The sequence below is a fragment of the Suncus etruscus genome, chromosome 9 (genome assembly GCF_024139225.1).
Source record: "Suncus etruscus isolate mSunEtr1 chromosome 9, mSunEtr1.pri.cur, whole genome shotgun sequence".
NCBI classification, from domain to species: Eukaryota; Metazoa; Chordata; class Mammalia; order Eulipotyphla; family Soricidae; genus Suncus; species Suncus etruscus.
In genome coordinates this window covers 99,089,245-99,106,149 of record NC_064856.1, presented here as the reverse complement: position 1 = coordinate 99,106,149, position 16,905 = coordinate 99,089,245, and the positions used below count along the sequence as shown (strand labels likewise).

At 31.7% G+C, this 16,905-nt stretch overlaps 2 protein-coding genes across 2 annotated transcripts; both read right to left on the bottom strand.

The window, feature by feature from the left end:
* Positions 1 to 1,149: 1,149 nt before the first annotated feature.
* LOC126018638 (olfactory receptor 5D18-like) lies at positions 1,150 to 5,563 on the bottom strand. Its single transcript, XM_049780738.1, has 2 exons — positions 5,469 to 5,563; positions 1,150 to 2,095 (listed from the first exon to the last, which is right to left on the bottom strand). The coding sequence occupies exons 1-2, from the start codon at positions 5,561 to 5,563 to the stop codon at positions 1,150 to 1,152; spliced, it is 1,041 nt and encodes a 346-aa protein (XP_049636695.1).
* A 5,097-nt stretch (positions 5,564 to 10,660) lies between these two features.
* LOC126018637 (olfactory receptor 5D13-like) lies at positions 10,661 to 14,095 on the bottom strand. Its single transcript, XM_049780737.1, has 2 exons — positions 14,046 to 14,095; positions 10,661 to 11,606 (listed from the first exon to the last, which is right to left on the bottom strand). Exons 1-2 carry the CDS (start codon positions 14,093 to 14,095, stop codon positions 10,661 to 10,663), a joined length of 996 nt encoding a protein of 331 aa, XP_049636694.1.
* Between the last annotated feature and the right edge of the window lie 2,810 nt (positions 14,096 to 16,905).

The window sequence follows — 16,905 nt, the reverse complement described above, 5'->3', positions numbered from 1 at the left end:
TATCTTGGTTTTATTTAAAATATAAATAAGTACATTAAAAGATAAAGATATTTCCATTATACTTTATCTTAGCATTAGGATACCCTACATATTTTGCAATAAATATACAGTACATTGTTATTTTAATATAATGTAATAAGATTACATAATAGCATTAATCTTAATTAGCCAGAATCACAACAAATATTAACTTATTTAAAATTAGCCCTATAGTATCAGTTACAGTGCAAATTTTTATGAAAATAAAAATCATTTATGAGCACACAATAATGGAAATGCATAATTTATATCTTTGCTAATTATTTAATATATTTACATATCAAATGAATTCTATATGTTATTTATATAATTTTATATATGATTTAACATTTATAAGTAAAAAACTTGCCTTTGCTGCCTCTACCTAAATTCATAGATCAAACCAATAATTGTAAATATGATAAAATAAATATTCAATTACAGTAATTTACCTATTAGCGAAACAGTTGATTTTTATTTTTTCATAATTTCTAAAAAGTCTAGAGAGAGTGGAGGATTTTAAACTAATGAAGCACAGAAGATATGCATGCAATTAAGAATGCTTAAAACACAGTAACAGTTTTTGATGTCACGAGTGTCTCTGTCTTCAGGGTATGCTTAAATGCTATTTCATTTTACTTTGGTTGAATACTAACCATATTGCTTTGTCCTTTTTATATTTTCTATTAGTTTTGGGGCCACAACTGAAAGTTCTCTTGGGTTACTCCTGGCTCTGCATTCAGAAATCACTCTGACAGAATGATATACATTAACAATTAAGTATTTTAACGTAGAAAAATGTAATCAAGTAAGCACAATATTTTAAAGCTTTGTTTTGTTTTGTTTATTTGGTTTTTGAATCACACCCAGCAGCGCTCAGGTGTTACTCCTGGCTCTATTCTCAGAAATCTCCCCTGGCAGGCTCAGGGGACCATATGGAATGTTGGGATTCGAATCAATGACCTTCTGCATGAAAAGCAAACGCCTTCCCTCCATGCTATCTCTCCGGCCCATATTCTAAGCTTTAAGCAATTTTAGTTAATGTTAGTATGAATACACAATGGAATATCAATATAAAATCACAAGTTAATGTACTTATTTTCTATGTAACAACACTAAAAATATTTAACTTTATGTTGTATCAGCGAATAATTTAGTAAGCGCTAACTTTTTGACCGTTTCTTTCACATCTTTGTTTCTAAGGCTGTAGATCAGTGGATTCAGCATAGGGATGACCACTGTGTAAAAGACTGAGCCCACCTTAAGCATGAGCCATGAATTTTTGGAGTTAGGAACACAGTAGAGAAAAAGGATGGTCCCGTGGAATATAGTAATGGCAGTTAAATGAGAAGCACAGGTGGAGAAGGCTTTCTGCCTGCCCCCTTTAGAAGGCATCCTCATAACTGTGATGAAAATTAAGGCATAGGAAGTAAGAATAACGATCAAGGTGCCTAATTCATTGAACATAGTAAGCACTAAAGTGACCTCCTGTGTAAATGAGAGGTCAGAGTCCGAGACAGAGACAATGGCAGCATATTCACAGAGAAAGTTGTTTATGACATTTTTTCCTTTGTACGATAATTTCTTCAGAAAATAGGTAAGAATCAGAGAGAAAACAATAGCCCAAGAGTATGACACACCCACCAATGTAGCACAAAGCTTCTGAGACATTATAGTGATGTAGAGCAGAGGGTTACAAACAGCCACAAAGCGATCATAGGCCATCACAGCCAGCAAGTACACTTCCGTCACCACAAACATACAGAAAAAGAAGAACTGAGCAATGCATCCAGCGAAGGTGATGGTTCTGTTTTCCACAATCAAGTTTTCTAGTAATTTTGGTGTAACGACTGTAGCGTAGCAGAAATCAACAAAGGATAAATGGCTGAGAAAGTAGTACATTGGAGTATGGAGTTTGGGATTGATTTTGATTATAAGGATCATGCCAAGGTTTCCCAACACAGTGATGACGTAGGTGGTAAAGAACAGCAGGAAAAGGGGCACCTCCAGTTCTGGAAACTCTGAGAAGCCTAAGAGAGTGAAGGTAGCAGCCTCTGTACTCTGGTTTTCTGGACTCCTGTGGGTAAAATTCAAATTTTATTTTGAAAATGGAAGCAAATGTTGTGATTAGGTTATTAGTATGAAAATAATTGATTGATTTAATAATTGTCCATGAAGAGTATTGTGCACAATACTTGCTTTCAATCTGTATGTTCTTTTAAAATGTGGAGTTTATTTGTGCCACGACTTCAAGTAAATTAGAGATTAGTTCATATAGGATTCATTATTATTTAGAAGAGTTGAAAAAGAAACAACAATCACCCAAATTTCCATGACATATTTTACATTACCAATATATTTTTTCCAGGAACTCCCAACTTCAAAAGTAACAAGTGCAACATTCTTAATCAAACATCTTAGTAAAATTATTATCTTAAAGTCAATAAATAACCATTTTTAGGTTTTTTTTTTTTTTGGAATTTGCAGTTTTCTCATCAAATTTCTCATCATGAGATAGATATTTTTTGTTCTCAATTTGTGCTAGATTTACATATCCATATAGACACAAACATATTTTAGATTTATTATTCTTATATATCTAAAGAATATAGTAAGAAGAAAAATATGTAATTGAAATGAACATAATTATCATGTTACTAAGATTTTATTATGCTTGATATTTTAACACATAATTATTAGATTGTCAACGTACTCTACTTATGAAATCCATGACTTTGGATCCTTCTTTATTTTTCCTGGAGTACTATACTGAAATATTTTTGGGTGTTAATTGTAACTGTTTTGTTAATGCAAAGGGGTATTGGAACAAAGACAGATTTGTGGACTAATGGGTTAAGACAAAATATCCAATGCAAAACCCTAGGTATATGATAAATTAATTTTGGGGCAGGGAGCTGAGAACATGATATGATTAAAGAAAATCATCAATAAATGGCTTTGGGACTATTAGATCATCAATTGTGTAAGAAATTAAAGCTGGATTTATATATTTTATCTAGTTTGTGTCGATTTCTTTGTTTTGGGGTGGATATTGAAGTGGTTGTCCATTTTTTATTTATATATTTACTTTTTCTTTCTTCTTTTCTCTTCTTCCTTTTGCACCTTGTCATATTTCCTATCTCACGACCATGGCAACTATGTGGTGCATATTTTTATGGCTGCAGTGCTCACTGGATATCTTATTTGATTCCTCTTTTTGAACTGTTGTGATGTTTCACCTTCTTTTTTTCCCCTTCATCCCTCAAACCAAGGATGAGAGCCTCTAAAATGACTCTGCTCATAGTCGGCATAGTCAATTTTTACCCCATTATATTACTTTTCTCTTCCTCAAACAAAACCACATAACTTGAACTTTCTAGTCCCGCCTCCCAATTAGAGGGAGCAGTAATGGAGGCACCAAGACCAAAGAGTTATAAGACCACTAAGTAATAAACTAGACATAGAAGGTACCACGCATTCTAGCAGCCCCTGGGGAAAGAGGGGAGGATATGGGAGGCAGGATGGGAGCAGATGTGGGAGGATAATTCGGTGGTGGGAATTCCCCTGACTCAATGTAAATATGTACCTGGAATATTACTGTGAACAATATGTAAGCCACTATAAATAAAATAAAATTATATTAAAAAACTATACAAAAGTCAAATCTAAGTGAATCAGAACTTAATCTATTTATTACATTGATTGAAACATAGGTAGAATACTCCAATACCTAGACCTCAAAGGAAACTTTATTGATTTTACATAAATGGTAAAGACTACAGAGACAAATATAAACCAATGGGATTATATCAAAATAAAATGTTTTTGTATGTGAAAAGAAACACAAGTCAAAGTTAAAACACCGTTGAGTAGAAGAAATGATTTGCATTCAACACAACAGATATAGTGTCGACACACAAAGCACTCACAAAGATTAACTGTCATAAATATAAAAACTCCATCGAAATAAGGAGAGGAAATGAATAAGCACGACTTTGAATTAGACCAATAGATTGACCAAAGGCACAGAGAAAATGCTCACCATCACATCTCATTGAGAGAATCCACATCAAGATGACAGTGAAATATCATCTTACATCATTGAGAATAGTGTCATATATCAAAAATAAGTTTCATAATGAATTAGGATAAAATTTCAAATTTGTTAGTATGACTATTATTTAAGACCCTACATGTATTTAAATGTTTCAAGTATATATGTAAAACATTGAAACCGTAGCTATTTATTCCCCCATTATTATAAATATTTCCGGAATATGTGTTATTATTATCTCATACCACTTGTATTGAAATTTCCTAAATGCACTTTAAAATTATACATGGGGATCTTAGACTATAACTTTTAATATCAAGTACATTTTTTTCTAATGCACTTTTCAAAATCTGTTATTTGCAGGACTAGAGATATAAGACAGCAAGTAGCATGCAATTAGCCAGGGTTTAATGTCTGGCATCCTTTGAGTCTTAAAAAGAAGACCACAGACAGAAACATGAATAAGTCTTGAGAACTACTGGGTATGACACAAAGCAAAAATAATTTTTCCTCTAGAGTTAATATAATAACATCAGAAAAGCTTAGCCTAAAAGTTAATAAAATGTGTACAGGGTCACTTCCATTAAAGTGACACTGCCCCATAATGTTCCACAAGCATTCCTCTAACGCTCTAACATTCATTTTTCTAACCCTCATTATTTCTTTAATATTCAGGCTTGATCAGTGCTCAGTGAGATCTAGTGAGCTCAGGAATTTAGACCTATGTACAGATAACTGAGAAATTATAATATTTTTGTCTTTCTGTTCGTCAGTGAATATCTTTATAGATTTCTTAATGTGAAGACTCAGCACAACCCATAGCAATGTTAGAAAGTAATGAATTCGGGGCCGGGCGGTGGTGCTAGAGGTAAGGTGCATGCCTTGCCTGCGCTAGCCTTGGACAGACCACAGTTCGATCCCCCAGCGTCCCATATGGTCCCCCAAGCCAGGAGCAACTTCTGAGCGCATAGCCAGGAGTAACCCCTGAGCGTCAACGGGTGTGACCCAAAAACCAAAAAAAAAAAAAAAAGAAAGTAATGAATTCTTGAAATATTATAATTTTATTATCATGAAATTATTCTAGGAATAATACAGATAATAAAAGTAGAATATGATAAAATAAATGTAACAATGTATAAATTTTATTAAATTATTTTATTTAAGTGTATTTTCAAGAAAAACATAAAATCAAAAGAACAAAAATGCCTCCTAATATTAATGTCAATGGATAAATCTAGAGTCAATACAGAGTGCAAAAGTTAATGATTAAAGTGAACTGGAGAGCCACTAAGGTACAAAGATATTCTTGACTAGCACAAAGTTAACTAGAATATTCATTTTTTAGATAGTAAGTATTGAGGAGACTGGAGCCATAGTACAGTGGTAGGGCACTTGCTTTTCAAACTGTTGACTCTGGATGGACCCAGTTCTATTCCCTACATCTGTACCAGCCTCAAGATTTCCAGAAGCAATTTCTGAGTGCAGAGGCATGAATAACACTTGAGTGCTGCTGGGTGTGCTCCCCTCAAAAAAAAATTATTGATTATGCTCACCTGAGTGCAGAAGAATTTTCCTTATTCATTTGCAGAAGGTTTCTGCTAAGATGAATGGAATCAATATTAGTTCGTGCAGAGAATATAGTTTTCATAATAATAAATCTACAATTGTAATAGTATCTAAATATAATAAGTATATAAATCTATTTCCTTGCAAATTAAAAATAAACATGAATTTTTCTTTATTTAAAAGGATACTATGATGGCACAGATAAAGTAAGGATGTGTGTAGTGGAAGCATAACACCAGTCTCTTCCCCACATGTATTCTACCAAGTCCTCAGAGATATAAACTCTAGAGACTAACACTGAGAGAATAGCATTTCCCCTAACACTACTACTAAGAGCAATTAGATACAATCTCTTATGTAATATTTTTGTGCACACAACTTTCTCCAATTAGTGAGAGAAAATGACATTCAAATACAATCTTCCAGTGCCTTTAGGAAACATCGAATTAGAAGAAAATATATTGTTTATTATTTATTAATTTTATTATTTGTAATATTTATTAGTACATATAAATATACACACATATGTATTTGGTACATAAGAAATATATGTTAATATTGTACATATGTATATATACCCCTATATAGAAATGACATTTATATAAACCTCTGTTTTATATATATATATGTTTGTAGACAGAAATATAAGATAGTTAAGTATCACAAATTATATTTCTTCTGTGACCTCTTAAGCTTTTTTGTTTGTTTTTGTTTTTATTTTTTGGTGGACCACAACCAGTGGCTGTGTGCTGGGGTTACTCATGACTCTGTGCTTCAAAAATCTCTCTTGGTACGATTAGGGGACAACATGAGATAACAGGATTGAACCTGGGTCAGTCCCAGGTAGGCTGAGTGTAAAGAAAATGCCCTACCTACTGTACTCTCACTCCAGACCCATAATTTCTTAAATTTTATTATTCTATGTTATTCATTTCTATGAGTATGATTTTCTGAATATAATATAATCTAGATCACCTATATAAAACAATACTATTTAAATTTTAACCAAAACTAAAACTGTAAATAAGATGATACAACATAGTTTCGATTATAGTTTAATTACGTTAGCTTCTTTTTAATAGTAACCTGTTATTATTTTGGTAACCTTAATACTTTTACATAAATATCTATCTTTCTATATGTATATACATATTTCTATGAATTGATTTAATAAGAATATCGTCAATGAATAAATGCATAATATATTTTAGTACTTTAGATCATATCTAAAAATCAATTTTTCATGATAAATTGATTTCAAGGAATAGGTATCAATGTGCCTGTAGCAATATATCATATTTATCAGGAAAGTTAGGTGGCATTGGTTTATAGGTCTTTATAATCTATGTAGTGTCTATTTCTTTTTGTTTGTTTGTTTTTTGTTTTTTGTTTTTGGGACACACCCAGTAATGCTCAGGAGTTCCTCCTGGCTATGCGCTCAGAAGTCGCTCCTGACTTGGAGGGGCCATATGGGACGCCGGGATATCGAACCGCGTTTTGTCGGAGGCTAGCGCTGGCAAGGCAGACACCTTACTTCTAGCGCCACTGTGCTGGCCCCCATAGTGTCTATTTCTATTGGAAAAAAAATAAAAATTATCTGCAAATCACAGGACATATGTTTAATGGAAGATTGAGCATATTACAGTTCTTAGAGGGGAAAGGAGATTCCCATGTGGTCCTGTAGCAATTCACAGCAATAAATAATCCACACAGACATGAAGGTTTTTAGCAGGCAAGAAAGTCACACTGCAAGCTGTTCACTCACCATCAATATAAAACACTGGGGCATCAGATATTGGCGAGGACCCAATAATTAAAGAAATCACAAAATGAGTCTTGCTTAGATTATAAGGGTAGAAATCAGTTCTAAATAGGGCACCACTCTAAGAGATTGCTTATTATGCAAATACACCTATTCCAAAGTCCCAGACAGCTGAATGATAGTAGCTATAGGAGAATAAAGAGTTGAAAATACCAAAAGCCACACCTCTCCAGGTATAAACCTGGAAAGATAGTATTTTTAAAGTCTTTCTAAGAAAAATATTCAATTCTTTCTGAGACCTCCTGACTAGCATTTATTGATATAAAAAAACAAAGCCCCACTCTCAAGGGGAGAAAAAAGAAAAGATGAAAAGGCAAGGAGGCACCAAAATCAATGGAAACCACTTGAGATACAGATGAGAACTAATTTAAAAGGCTCTGTTTATATACATATAGTCCCTGGTGTGAAATATGATTTCCAAAGTGTTAAATAATAAAACCATTATTATAATAAAATATAGTAGTAAGGCAAGAATATGCTTTGAAAGTCAACAGTTTTCTCCATTGTCCATCATGCATAATGTGATTTTAATTTTGTTGTTGTTGTTGTTGTTCGTTTTTGGTTTTGTTTTTGGGCCACATTGGTTGATAGGTTACTCCTGGTAATGCGCTCAGAAATCGCCCCTGGTTTGGGGGAACAATATGGGATGCCAGGGGAATCTAATCGTGGTCATTTCTAGGCCAGCGCTTGCAAGGCAGACGGCTAGCACCACCGCTTCGGCCCCTGTTTTTTTATTTTTCAATGTCTTTTATTCAGCATATCAGGATATCATTTAGGATTTTAGCTAAATAAATAATGTTAATGAATTTTTGTGACTGGAATTATGATAATATTATTTAAGGATGGTAGCTAATATTTTATAAATAAAAAAATAAGTAGATTTAACCAAGAAGAGAATTTGAGCCAAGAGATACATGTTGTGGTCATAGTTAAAAATTGTAGTTATTTGAATCAATAAATAAGCAGAAATGTGTACAAATATAAGCTATATGATCCTAATTAGATTTTTGGACATCTAAAAATATTGTATCTTAAAATGTAAAAGAAAAGTTGAAAATTTAAAAGGGATAGTTTTCCAACAACATGGGTGCCAATATAACTAGATAACTAGTACATAAATATGAAATTTTGATAGAGGAGGGGAACTGAATGAGAAGAATTTGGAAACCATGGTAGAGAGAAATGAGCACTTATGAGCTGAGTATGGTGTTGAATGATAAGTGCATGAAACCATTATTAATAGTATTATGAAGCAGAATATCTCAATAAATATTTTTATAAGGTAGGTGACAGGTATTCTGACAGGCAAACACTGAAGAAATAAATTTAGTAATGTTTTCCTTACTAGTGTAAGTATTGTGAGAGAAATAAAAAAATGAATTAAATTACAGAAAATATATTTAAGGACATCTTTGATACCTAAGTCTCACCTAGGAAGATATCAAAATAAAAAGTAATGAACTCATTCAAAATGCTGAAAAATGTTTTATTAAACAGAAAATTCTTACTTGTTTAGAATAAGATACTTGAGCTTATTCTAAGAGAGAGTAGATTCCAACATAGGTAGAAAGTCAATCTTAAAGAGCTCAGTTTCACAAAATATCTAATAACCATCTTTCTAAATTCTGAATCATTCCATATCACTACACTTAGGAAAATTAATCGTTACTTAAAATGCCTCATATAACAAAAGATTTGAAGAATAATATGTTATCTTAAATGTACTAAAAAAGCTATTGCTTGTGAAATTACACATCAAAAAATAGTAAAATTTCTGAGCATATATAACATATGGTTTGATATAAAGAAATTAGATTTTCATTTAGTACTATCTCTCTATATAATTGAGCAAACAGGAAAATCTTGTGTCTAGAATAACATCAAATATATATATGAACAGCTATGCATTCTGTTAAAAAATTATCATGGTTTGTAAAGAAATAAGTAAAACAGACTAAATATATCATCTCAACCACTCATTTACTGATTGATTCTGATAGAAAGAATAATTTTCTCACTCTTTAATGTTAAGTACAGTATTATGTTGTGTATTTTGACTCACAGATCTTAATGTAAATGTTAAAAAGTGCACACGCAAACACACACATACTGTCATATACAAGCTTAAAATAAGCTGTGCCCTTAGTTAAACTTTATTTGACCCAGCATTCAAATTACACCATTAGCAATTGCTCATGAGATACATAAAGGCTTAGAGTTGGAAATTTAAATTATCTAAACATTTCAGTATTAAGACTCATGTGACACAGCAGATATCACCATACAACACTTCAGTTGAATCATTAATTTAAAAAAAAAAAACGTGATTTTGCTTTCCTTGCACAAGGACAGTGGTTTGAATCCCGGCATCCCATATGGTCCCCCGAGCCTGCCAGAAATGATTTCTGAGATAAAACCAGGAGTAACTAACCCCTGAGTGCTGTCAGGTGTGACCCAAAAACCAAAAAAAATGCATGTTCCATTTTTATTAATGACTTGTCAATCATAATCTGCCTATAAGATTAGAATTCATATATAATGGCTGTAATAGTCTACCATGAGATGAAGTGAAAATCTCATCACATTACTTGTTACAACTTAAACTTAATCTAAAGCACTACAATTTTTAAGTAGATAAATGAAGGCTATTGCACCAAGAAAACAAGAAAAGAGAAGTAGAGTGATTCAAGTATGCATTTCTAAATTAATTTATCTAGTAGAAATTTACATTAAGATCTTTTATATTTGGTTATACTACTAATTTTAATTTTAATAAGATTATACTAAATTTTTACAATATTCTATATTTGCTTGCAGTATAATTATTACTCTGAATAAATTAAATTTAATATTTATAGATATTTAAGATTTAGGCTAATCAGGTCTTTATGAGCTAATAATAAATTGAAAATATATACTGATATTAAATTTAAAAATAAAACTATACACTTCTTATTACTTCAAAAATGCCATACTTTAAGTATCTTAAAAATTACTGATATTTGACATACTAATGTAATTATTCTAGCTTATGAAATAAAATCTTTGAGTCTTATAATAGATAGCTCCAATATTTAAATAATTAATTTATACATGTAATGATTAAAATGTATTCATTTTATATAGTACAAGATCGCTATATTTTAGATAATTTTTTCAATAGAATAGCGTTAAGATACCCTCAAAAATAATAATTTACTTTATATTTTATCACAGTACAATTTAGTAGAGAATAACTTTCTGAGAGTTTCTTTCACATCTTTGTTCCTGAGGCTGTAAATCAGTGGGTTCAGCATGGGAATGACCACTGTGTAAAAGACAGAGGCCACCTTGATAAGGAGCCATGAATCTTTGGAATTAGGAACACAATAGATAAAAAGGATGGTCCCATGGAAGATGGCAATGGCAGTCAGATGGGAGGCACAGGTGGAGAAGGCTTTCTGCCTCCCCCCTGTGGAAGGCATCTTCAAGACTGTGATGAAAATAAAAGCATATGATGGAAGAATGATCATCAGACTTGCTGCTTCATTGAAAACAGCAAACACAAAAGTGATCTCCTGGATAATGTAGGGATCAGAATAAGAAACCGATACAATAGCAGAATATTCACAAACAAAGTTGTTTATGATGTTTTTTCCTTTGTAAGATAAGCTCACTAGAAAGCAAGCAATAGTCAGGGAACCAAGTATACCCCAAGAATATGATGCAGCCACCAAAAGGGCACAAAGCTTGTGGGACATTGCCGTTGTGTAGAGCAGGGGGTTACAAACAGCCACAAATCTATCATAGGCCATCACAGCCAACAAATAGGTTTCTGTCACCACAAATACACATGCAAAAAGGAATTGAAAAATGCATCCTGCGAAGGCGATTGTTCTGTCTTCCACAATCAAGTTTTCTAATAGCTTGGGAGTAACAGCTGAAGAGTAGCAGAAATCAACGAAGGATAAATGGCTGAGGAAGTAGTACATTGGGTTGTTGAATTTGGGATTAATCTTGATGATGAAAATCATGCCCAAATTCCCTAACACAGTAATTAGATAGATGATTAAGAATAACAGGAACAGGGGCACCTGGAGGTCTGGATATTCTGAGAAGCCCAAGAGAATAAATGTGGCAGCTTCAGTGCTCTGGTTTTCTGGACTCCTGTGGAAAAAATTGAAATGTGATTCAGATAACTGAAGCAAAATTTATAGTTGCCATGTTAGTATTTAAATATTAATGTGAAAATATTGTTTATGTATGGTGTTGTATAAAGATACGTGAATCAATATTTACATTTTAAAGAGTAGGATTTATTTGAAGTTAAACAATTTGAAGTTAAACAGAAATTAGTGCACAGAGATTAAATATTAATTATTAGTTGAATGACACAAAAAATGCAACTAGTCATGATATATAGTTCATATTACAACAGTATTTTCAGAAACATCCAACTTCACAATTCTTAGTAGTTTTCATTTTCTTTTTTTAGGAATATGGTTTATCATCAAATTTGATCCCAAATTGTGATGATATTGCAGTTTTACATAAATGCTAAAAAGTATTTTAGACTCATTTTTCTTGTTTTAAATAGCTGGTAGTAAGAACAAAAATGCATGGCAGGAAATAACATCCTTATCATATACTAAGTTTTTATTATGCTTGACTTCTTAATGTTTATCTACTAGATAGTCAATTTATTCTATATGGGACGAAAGTGATAGCTGGCTGTAGGGCATTTGCCATGAGTGCTGATGACCTGGGAAGGTCCCAGGTTTGATAGAAGGGATCCCATATGGTCTACTGAGCCTGACAGAATAGATTTCTGAACCTACTAAAGGAATAACCCCTCAATTCTGTGAGGTGTGGCCCCAAACCAAATACATATATATGTATGTATATATGTATTTATGTATACATGTATTTATACATATAATACATATATACATATATAAATATGCATATATAATATACATATATATGTATGTACATAAATATCATAATTAAATCAATGGCTTGGATTTTGTGTATTCATTACTAGAGTGCTATAATGATTTTCTTTGGTGTTATCTGTTGCTTAAAGTTTTGTCTATGCAAAATGATAATTTTCAATAAGCAGTGAAAATAAACACATATATAATTTAAATTAAACCAAATTTTATGAATTGTTTGATTCCCAATAGGTATTAAATAAATTCTAGATGGTATAGACAGCAAAATATGAATAAATTAAATTTTTTACTATTTTGTCTTTCATTTTTTTGTTTGTTTTGTTTTGGGATCATATTCAGTGATGCTCAGGGGTTACTCCTGGCTATGCATTCAGAAATCATTTCTGTCTTGGGAAACCATATGGGACACCAAGGATGGAACCAAGGTTCATTCTGGATTGGCTGCTCAAGGCAAATGCTCTACTGCTGTGCTATCGTTCCAGCCCAATTCTTTTTCTTCCTTCCTTCCTTCCTTCCTTCCTTCCTTCCTTCCTTCCTTCCTTCCTTCCTTCCTTCCTTCCTTCCTTCCTTCCTTCCTTCCTTCCTTCCTTCCTTCCTTCCTTCCTTCCTTCCTTCCTTCCTTCCTTCCTTCCTTCCTTCCTTCCTTTCTTTCTTTCTTTCTTTCTTTCTTTTTCTTTCTTTCTTTTTGATTTTTGGGTCATACCAGGCAGTGCTCAGGGGTTATTCCTGACTGTGCACTCAGAATTCACTCCTGGCAGGCAGTGGGGACCATATGGGAGCTGGGATTTAAATGGGATCACTCCTGTGTTGGCCATGTGCAAGGCCATGTGCCTTATAACCTTATCGCTGTGCTATAGCTCCAGACCCTAAATTTTGTCTTTCAGTGTATTTTTTTCTGTGTCTTGTGGTGTTAAGTATGGGTATCTATTACCTACTTTGTTAAACTTGAATATTTTTTTGCTTTTATCATATAAATGTGATTGCATGTGTTCCAGATAATGGATTCTAGTCCACAGAAGTGCTAAATTTCCTGTTAATTTTTTTCCTGAAACGCTACTAAAATTACTGGTTATATATTTTTACAATAATTTGATTGAGCATATACTATTTCTGACTTTAATGTATTAATTTTACTACTGTACATATTTCCCATGTTTTCTAATTATATTTAATAATAAATAGTGTATCATTTTATTTCTGGAACAAAAACACTGTAAGCCTATTTGATGTAATGAATATCATATATTCTTTATCATAAACTTTGGTCAAATCTGCTTTTTGAGAAATAAATTGCTTAATACTAAGCAAGCTAAATTATTTAGTAAACTATAATAATTAATAAAGTAATTTCATTTATTAGGTCAACAATGGATTTAGAAATTCTAGATTGTAATTAGTTTGTCAAAACCATGATTACACTGGAAGGCATTTCATGATCAAACTTGAAGCAATACTTGCAAAATGAAATTTGTTTATAAGTGAATGTCGGTAAAGAGTTTTAGTTGTGTGGGTGTGGTCCAAATAAACAAACAAAAATATCAAACCACAGTGTCTAAATAGAAAATAGGAAGAGAGAGAAAGATAAAGAGAGAGAAAGATACTGAAGAAACATATATTTTCCAGGGACAGGCAAGGGAGATGAAGATCTAACCTGGAGACATTAGTGGTAGGAAAATTGCATTTGTTAAAGTTGTTGTACATTGTATGACTAAAATTCAAAAATGAACAACTTTGTATCCATGAAAAAAAAACTACTGACTGTCTTATGAACAACCTTGTAACCATGATGTTTTAATAAATCATTTAAAAATGATTACCTCCGAATTTAAAAATTTCAACATAAATATAGGAAGAGAAAATGCAGAAGCCTCTATGATGAATACCAATAGATGGCTAACAGGCACAGGAAATCATGCTTATGACTTATTACTAGAGGTATCCAAATTAAGACAGCAATGACACCATTGAGGATGTCCTATATGGAAACAATGGGGCATTCTGTGTCCTCAGGCAACTGGTATAACAAGAAACTCATCTACTGTTACTAGTCTCTTTTTCTTTCATCCAATGCTCTTCTTCAATGTTTTATATTGGATTTTAGAAAACTTTTTTTGAACCTCACAGTTAAATAATTACTGAAATCTAAAATGTCATTAAGCATAATAGAAAGTGTGTTCTAAATAGAGTTCTATTAAAATAAGTCCTACAATAATTCTGTATATAATCCCAAATGTGTTAAATTGACTAGCACATAAGAGCATAATGCATTTAGAAATTTCATGCAATTAAATATGATATTCAAATATTTGAGCCATTTGTTCACTCATTAATATATACATTTCTTTAAGTAGATGCCACTTTTATTCAATTTTTCTAAATAAATAATTAAAATTATACATGAAAATCTTGGAGTATAACTTTTAATATTAAGACATTTTTATGATGCATTTTTAAAAATCTGCCATCTGTAGAGCAGATTTTCTAAATCTCTAAAATAGGTTTTAGATTTTAAATACATTTTATAAATCTCTAAAATTTTAGAGTTAGTAGGTAGGGAGTTAGTTTTCATGCAGCTAACCAGGGTTCAGATGCTGGCATCCAATAGGGTCCCTTCAATCTTGCCAGAAAGACTCCTAGCAAATCTAGGAATATCCTTGGTTGCAATCCAGGGTAAAAAAAAAAAAAATATATATATATATATATATATATATATATATATTAGATATATATTTCCTAGGGTTATTTTTGTAATATCTAAAAGGACTACCTTAAAATGGAAAAATCTGTGCAGAATCAATATAATTTAAGTAATACTGGCCCAGAAATTTTGCAGGAACGTTATTTAAACACTCATTCTTCTAACTTTCCTCTAATACTCAGAATTGATCAGTGTTATCCAGTGAGTTCCAGGCATTTATACAGATGCTCAGATAAATGAGAAATTAGGATACTTATTTTTATATTTTTTCTCTTCTTCAGCGAAATCCTCATAAATTTCTTAGTGTGTTTCTCCAGACCTTCAGCAATGTTATACATATTTTAGCAAGTAATGAACTCATAAAATATAGTATTTTATTTTATTTCCACAGGATTATTCTAGTAGTAATACAAATAATGTACATAAATATTTTAAAAGAAATCAAGTGATGCATTAGTTCTATTGTGTAACTTTTATATTATGTGTTGTATATGTCAATATAAAATCATAAACACAAAAATAATAAAAATGTCTCTTAATGTTGTGTCTGTGAGTAATAATAATAATAATATACATGAGAACAGAACAATGATTTAAGTGAACTGGAGAGCTACTAAGGTATTTAGATGCAATTGACGAATGCAAAGCTAAGTAAACATTATTTTTCTTAATAAGAAAGTACAATAAAATGTGGTTCTACTCGCCTGAGTGCAGAAGAATTCTCCTTAATCATTTGCAAATGATTTCTGCTAAGATGAGCAAACTCAACACTAGTTCTTGCCAAGAATATAGCTTCCATAATGATGAATCTATAACTATATTAAATATCTAAATGTCATAAGTATTTAAATGTATTTTTCTACCCCCAAAACATGAATTTTCTTAACTTATTTAAAAGTATACTATGATGGCACAGATAGTGTGAGGATTGATATAGTTGGAAGCATAACATCATTCTGTTCCCCCATGTATGCTAGCAAGTCCTTGGAGATGTAAACTCTAGAGACTAACACTGAGAAAATAACATTTTCCCTAATACCACTAATATCAATTATATACATTATTTTATGTAATACTTTGCTGCATGCAACTTTCTCCAAAATTTGAGTAAAAATGATCTTCAAATAGAAACTTCAACTCCTTTGAAAAATACTGAATTAGAAGAAAAACATCTTATACACATATATGTGTTTAACATATGACATAGACTTATAATCCAATATAATTTATATCAACATTAGTTAAATATATTGTAATTTATGTGCTATATATATTTTATAGATTATATGTACACAAAAAAGAGAGTTAAGTATCATTAATTGTATTATTTCTATAACCTCCTAAATTTTTTTGTACTGTGTAATTCTTTCTCTATGTGAAGTTTGATATTCTGGAGATAATATATTTATTTAATTTCTATAGAACAATACTATTTAATTTTTTTTGGTTTTGGGTCATACCTGGCAGTGCTCAGGGGCTACTCCTGGCTCTATGCTCAGAAATCACTCCTGGCAAGCTCGGGGAACCATATGGGATGCCGGGATTCAAACCACCATCCAGGCAAGAATGTGCATTGAAATTCATTCTCTCCATTATTCATCACACATGATGTGATTCTATTTTCTTTATTTTACAATGTTTATTAGGCATATTGGGGTTTTATTTAGAAGTTAAGATAAATGAATAATTATGAATTGTTGTGACAGGAACTGTGATATGATTTGAGAAAATGTTTTAATGTTAAGATACTATTTTATGAGTAGTAAAAGAAGAGGACTAAGCTAAGAATAAAGTCTAAGCCAAGGTATAAATT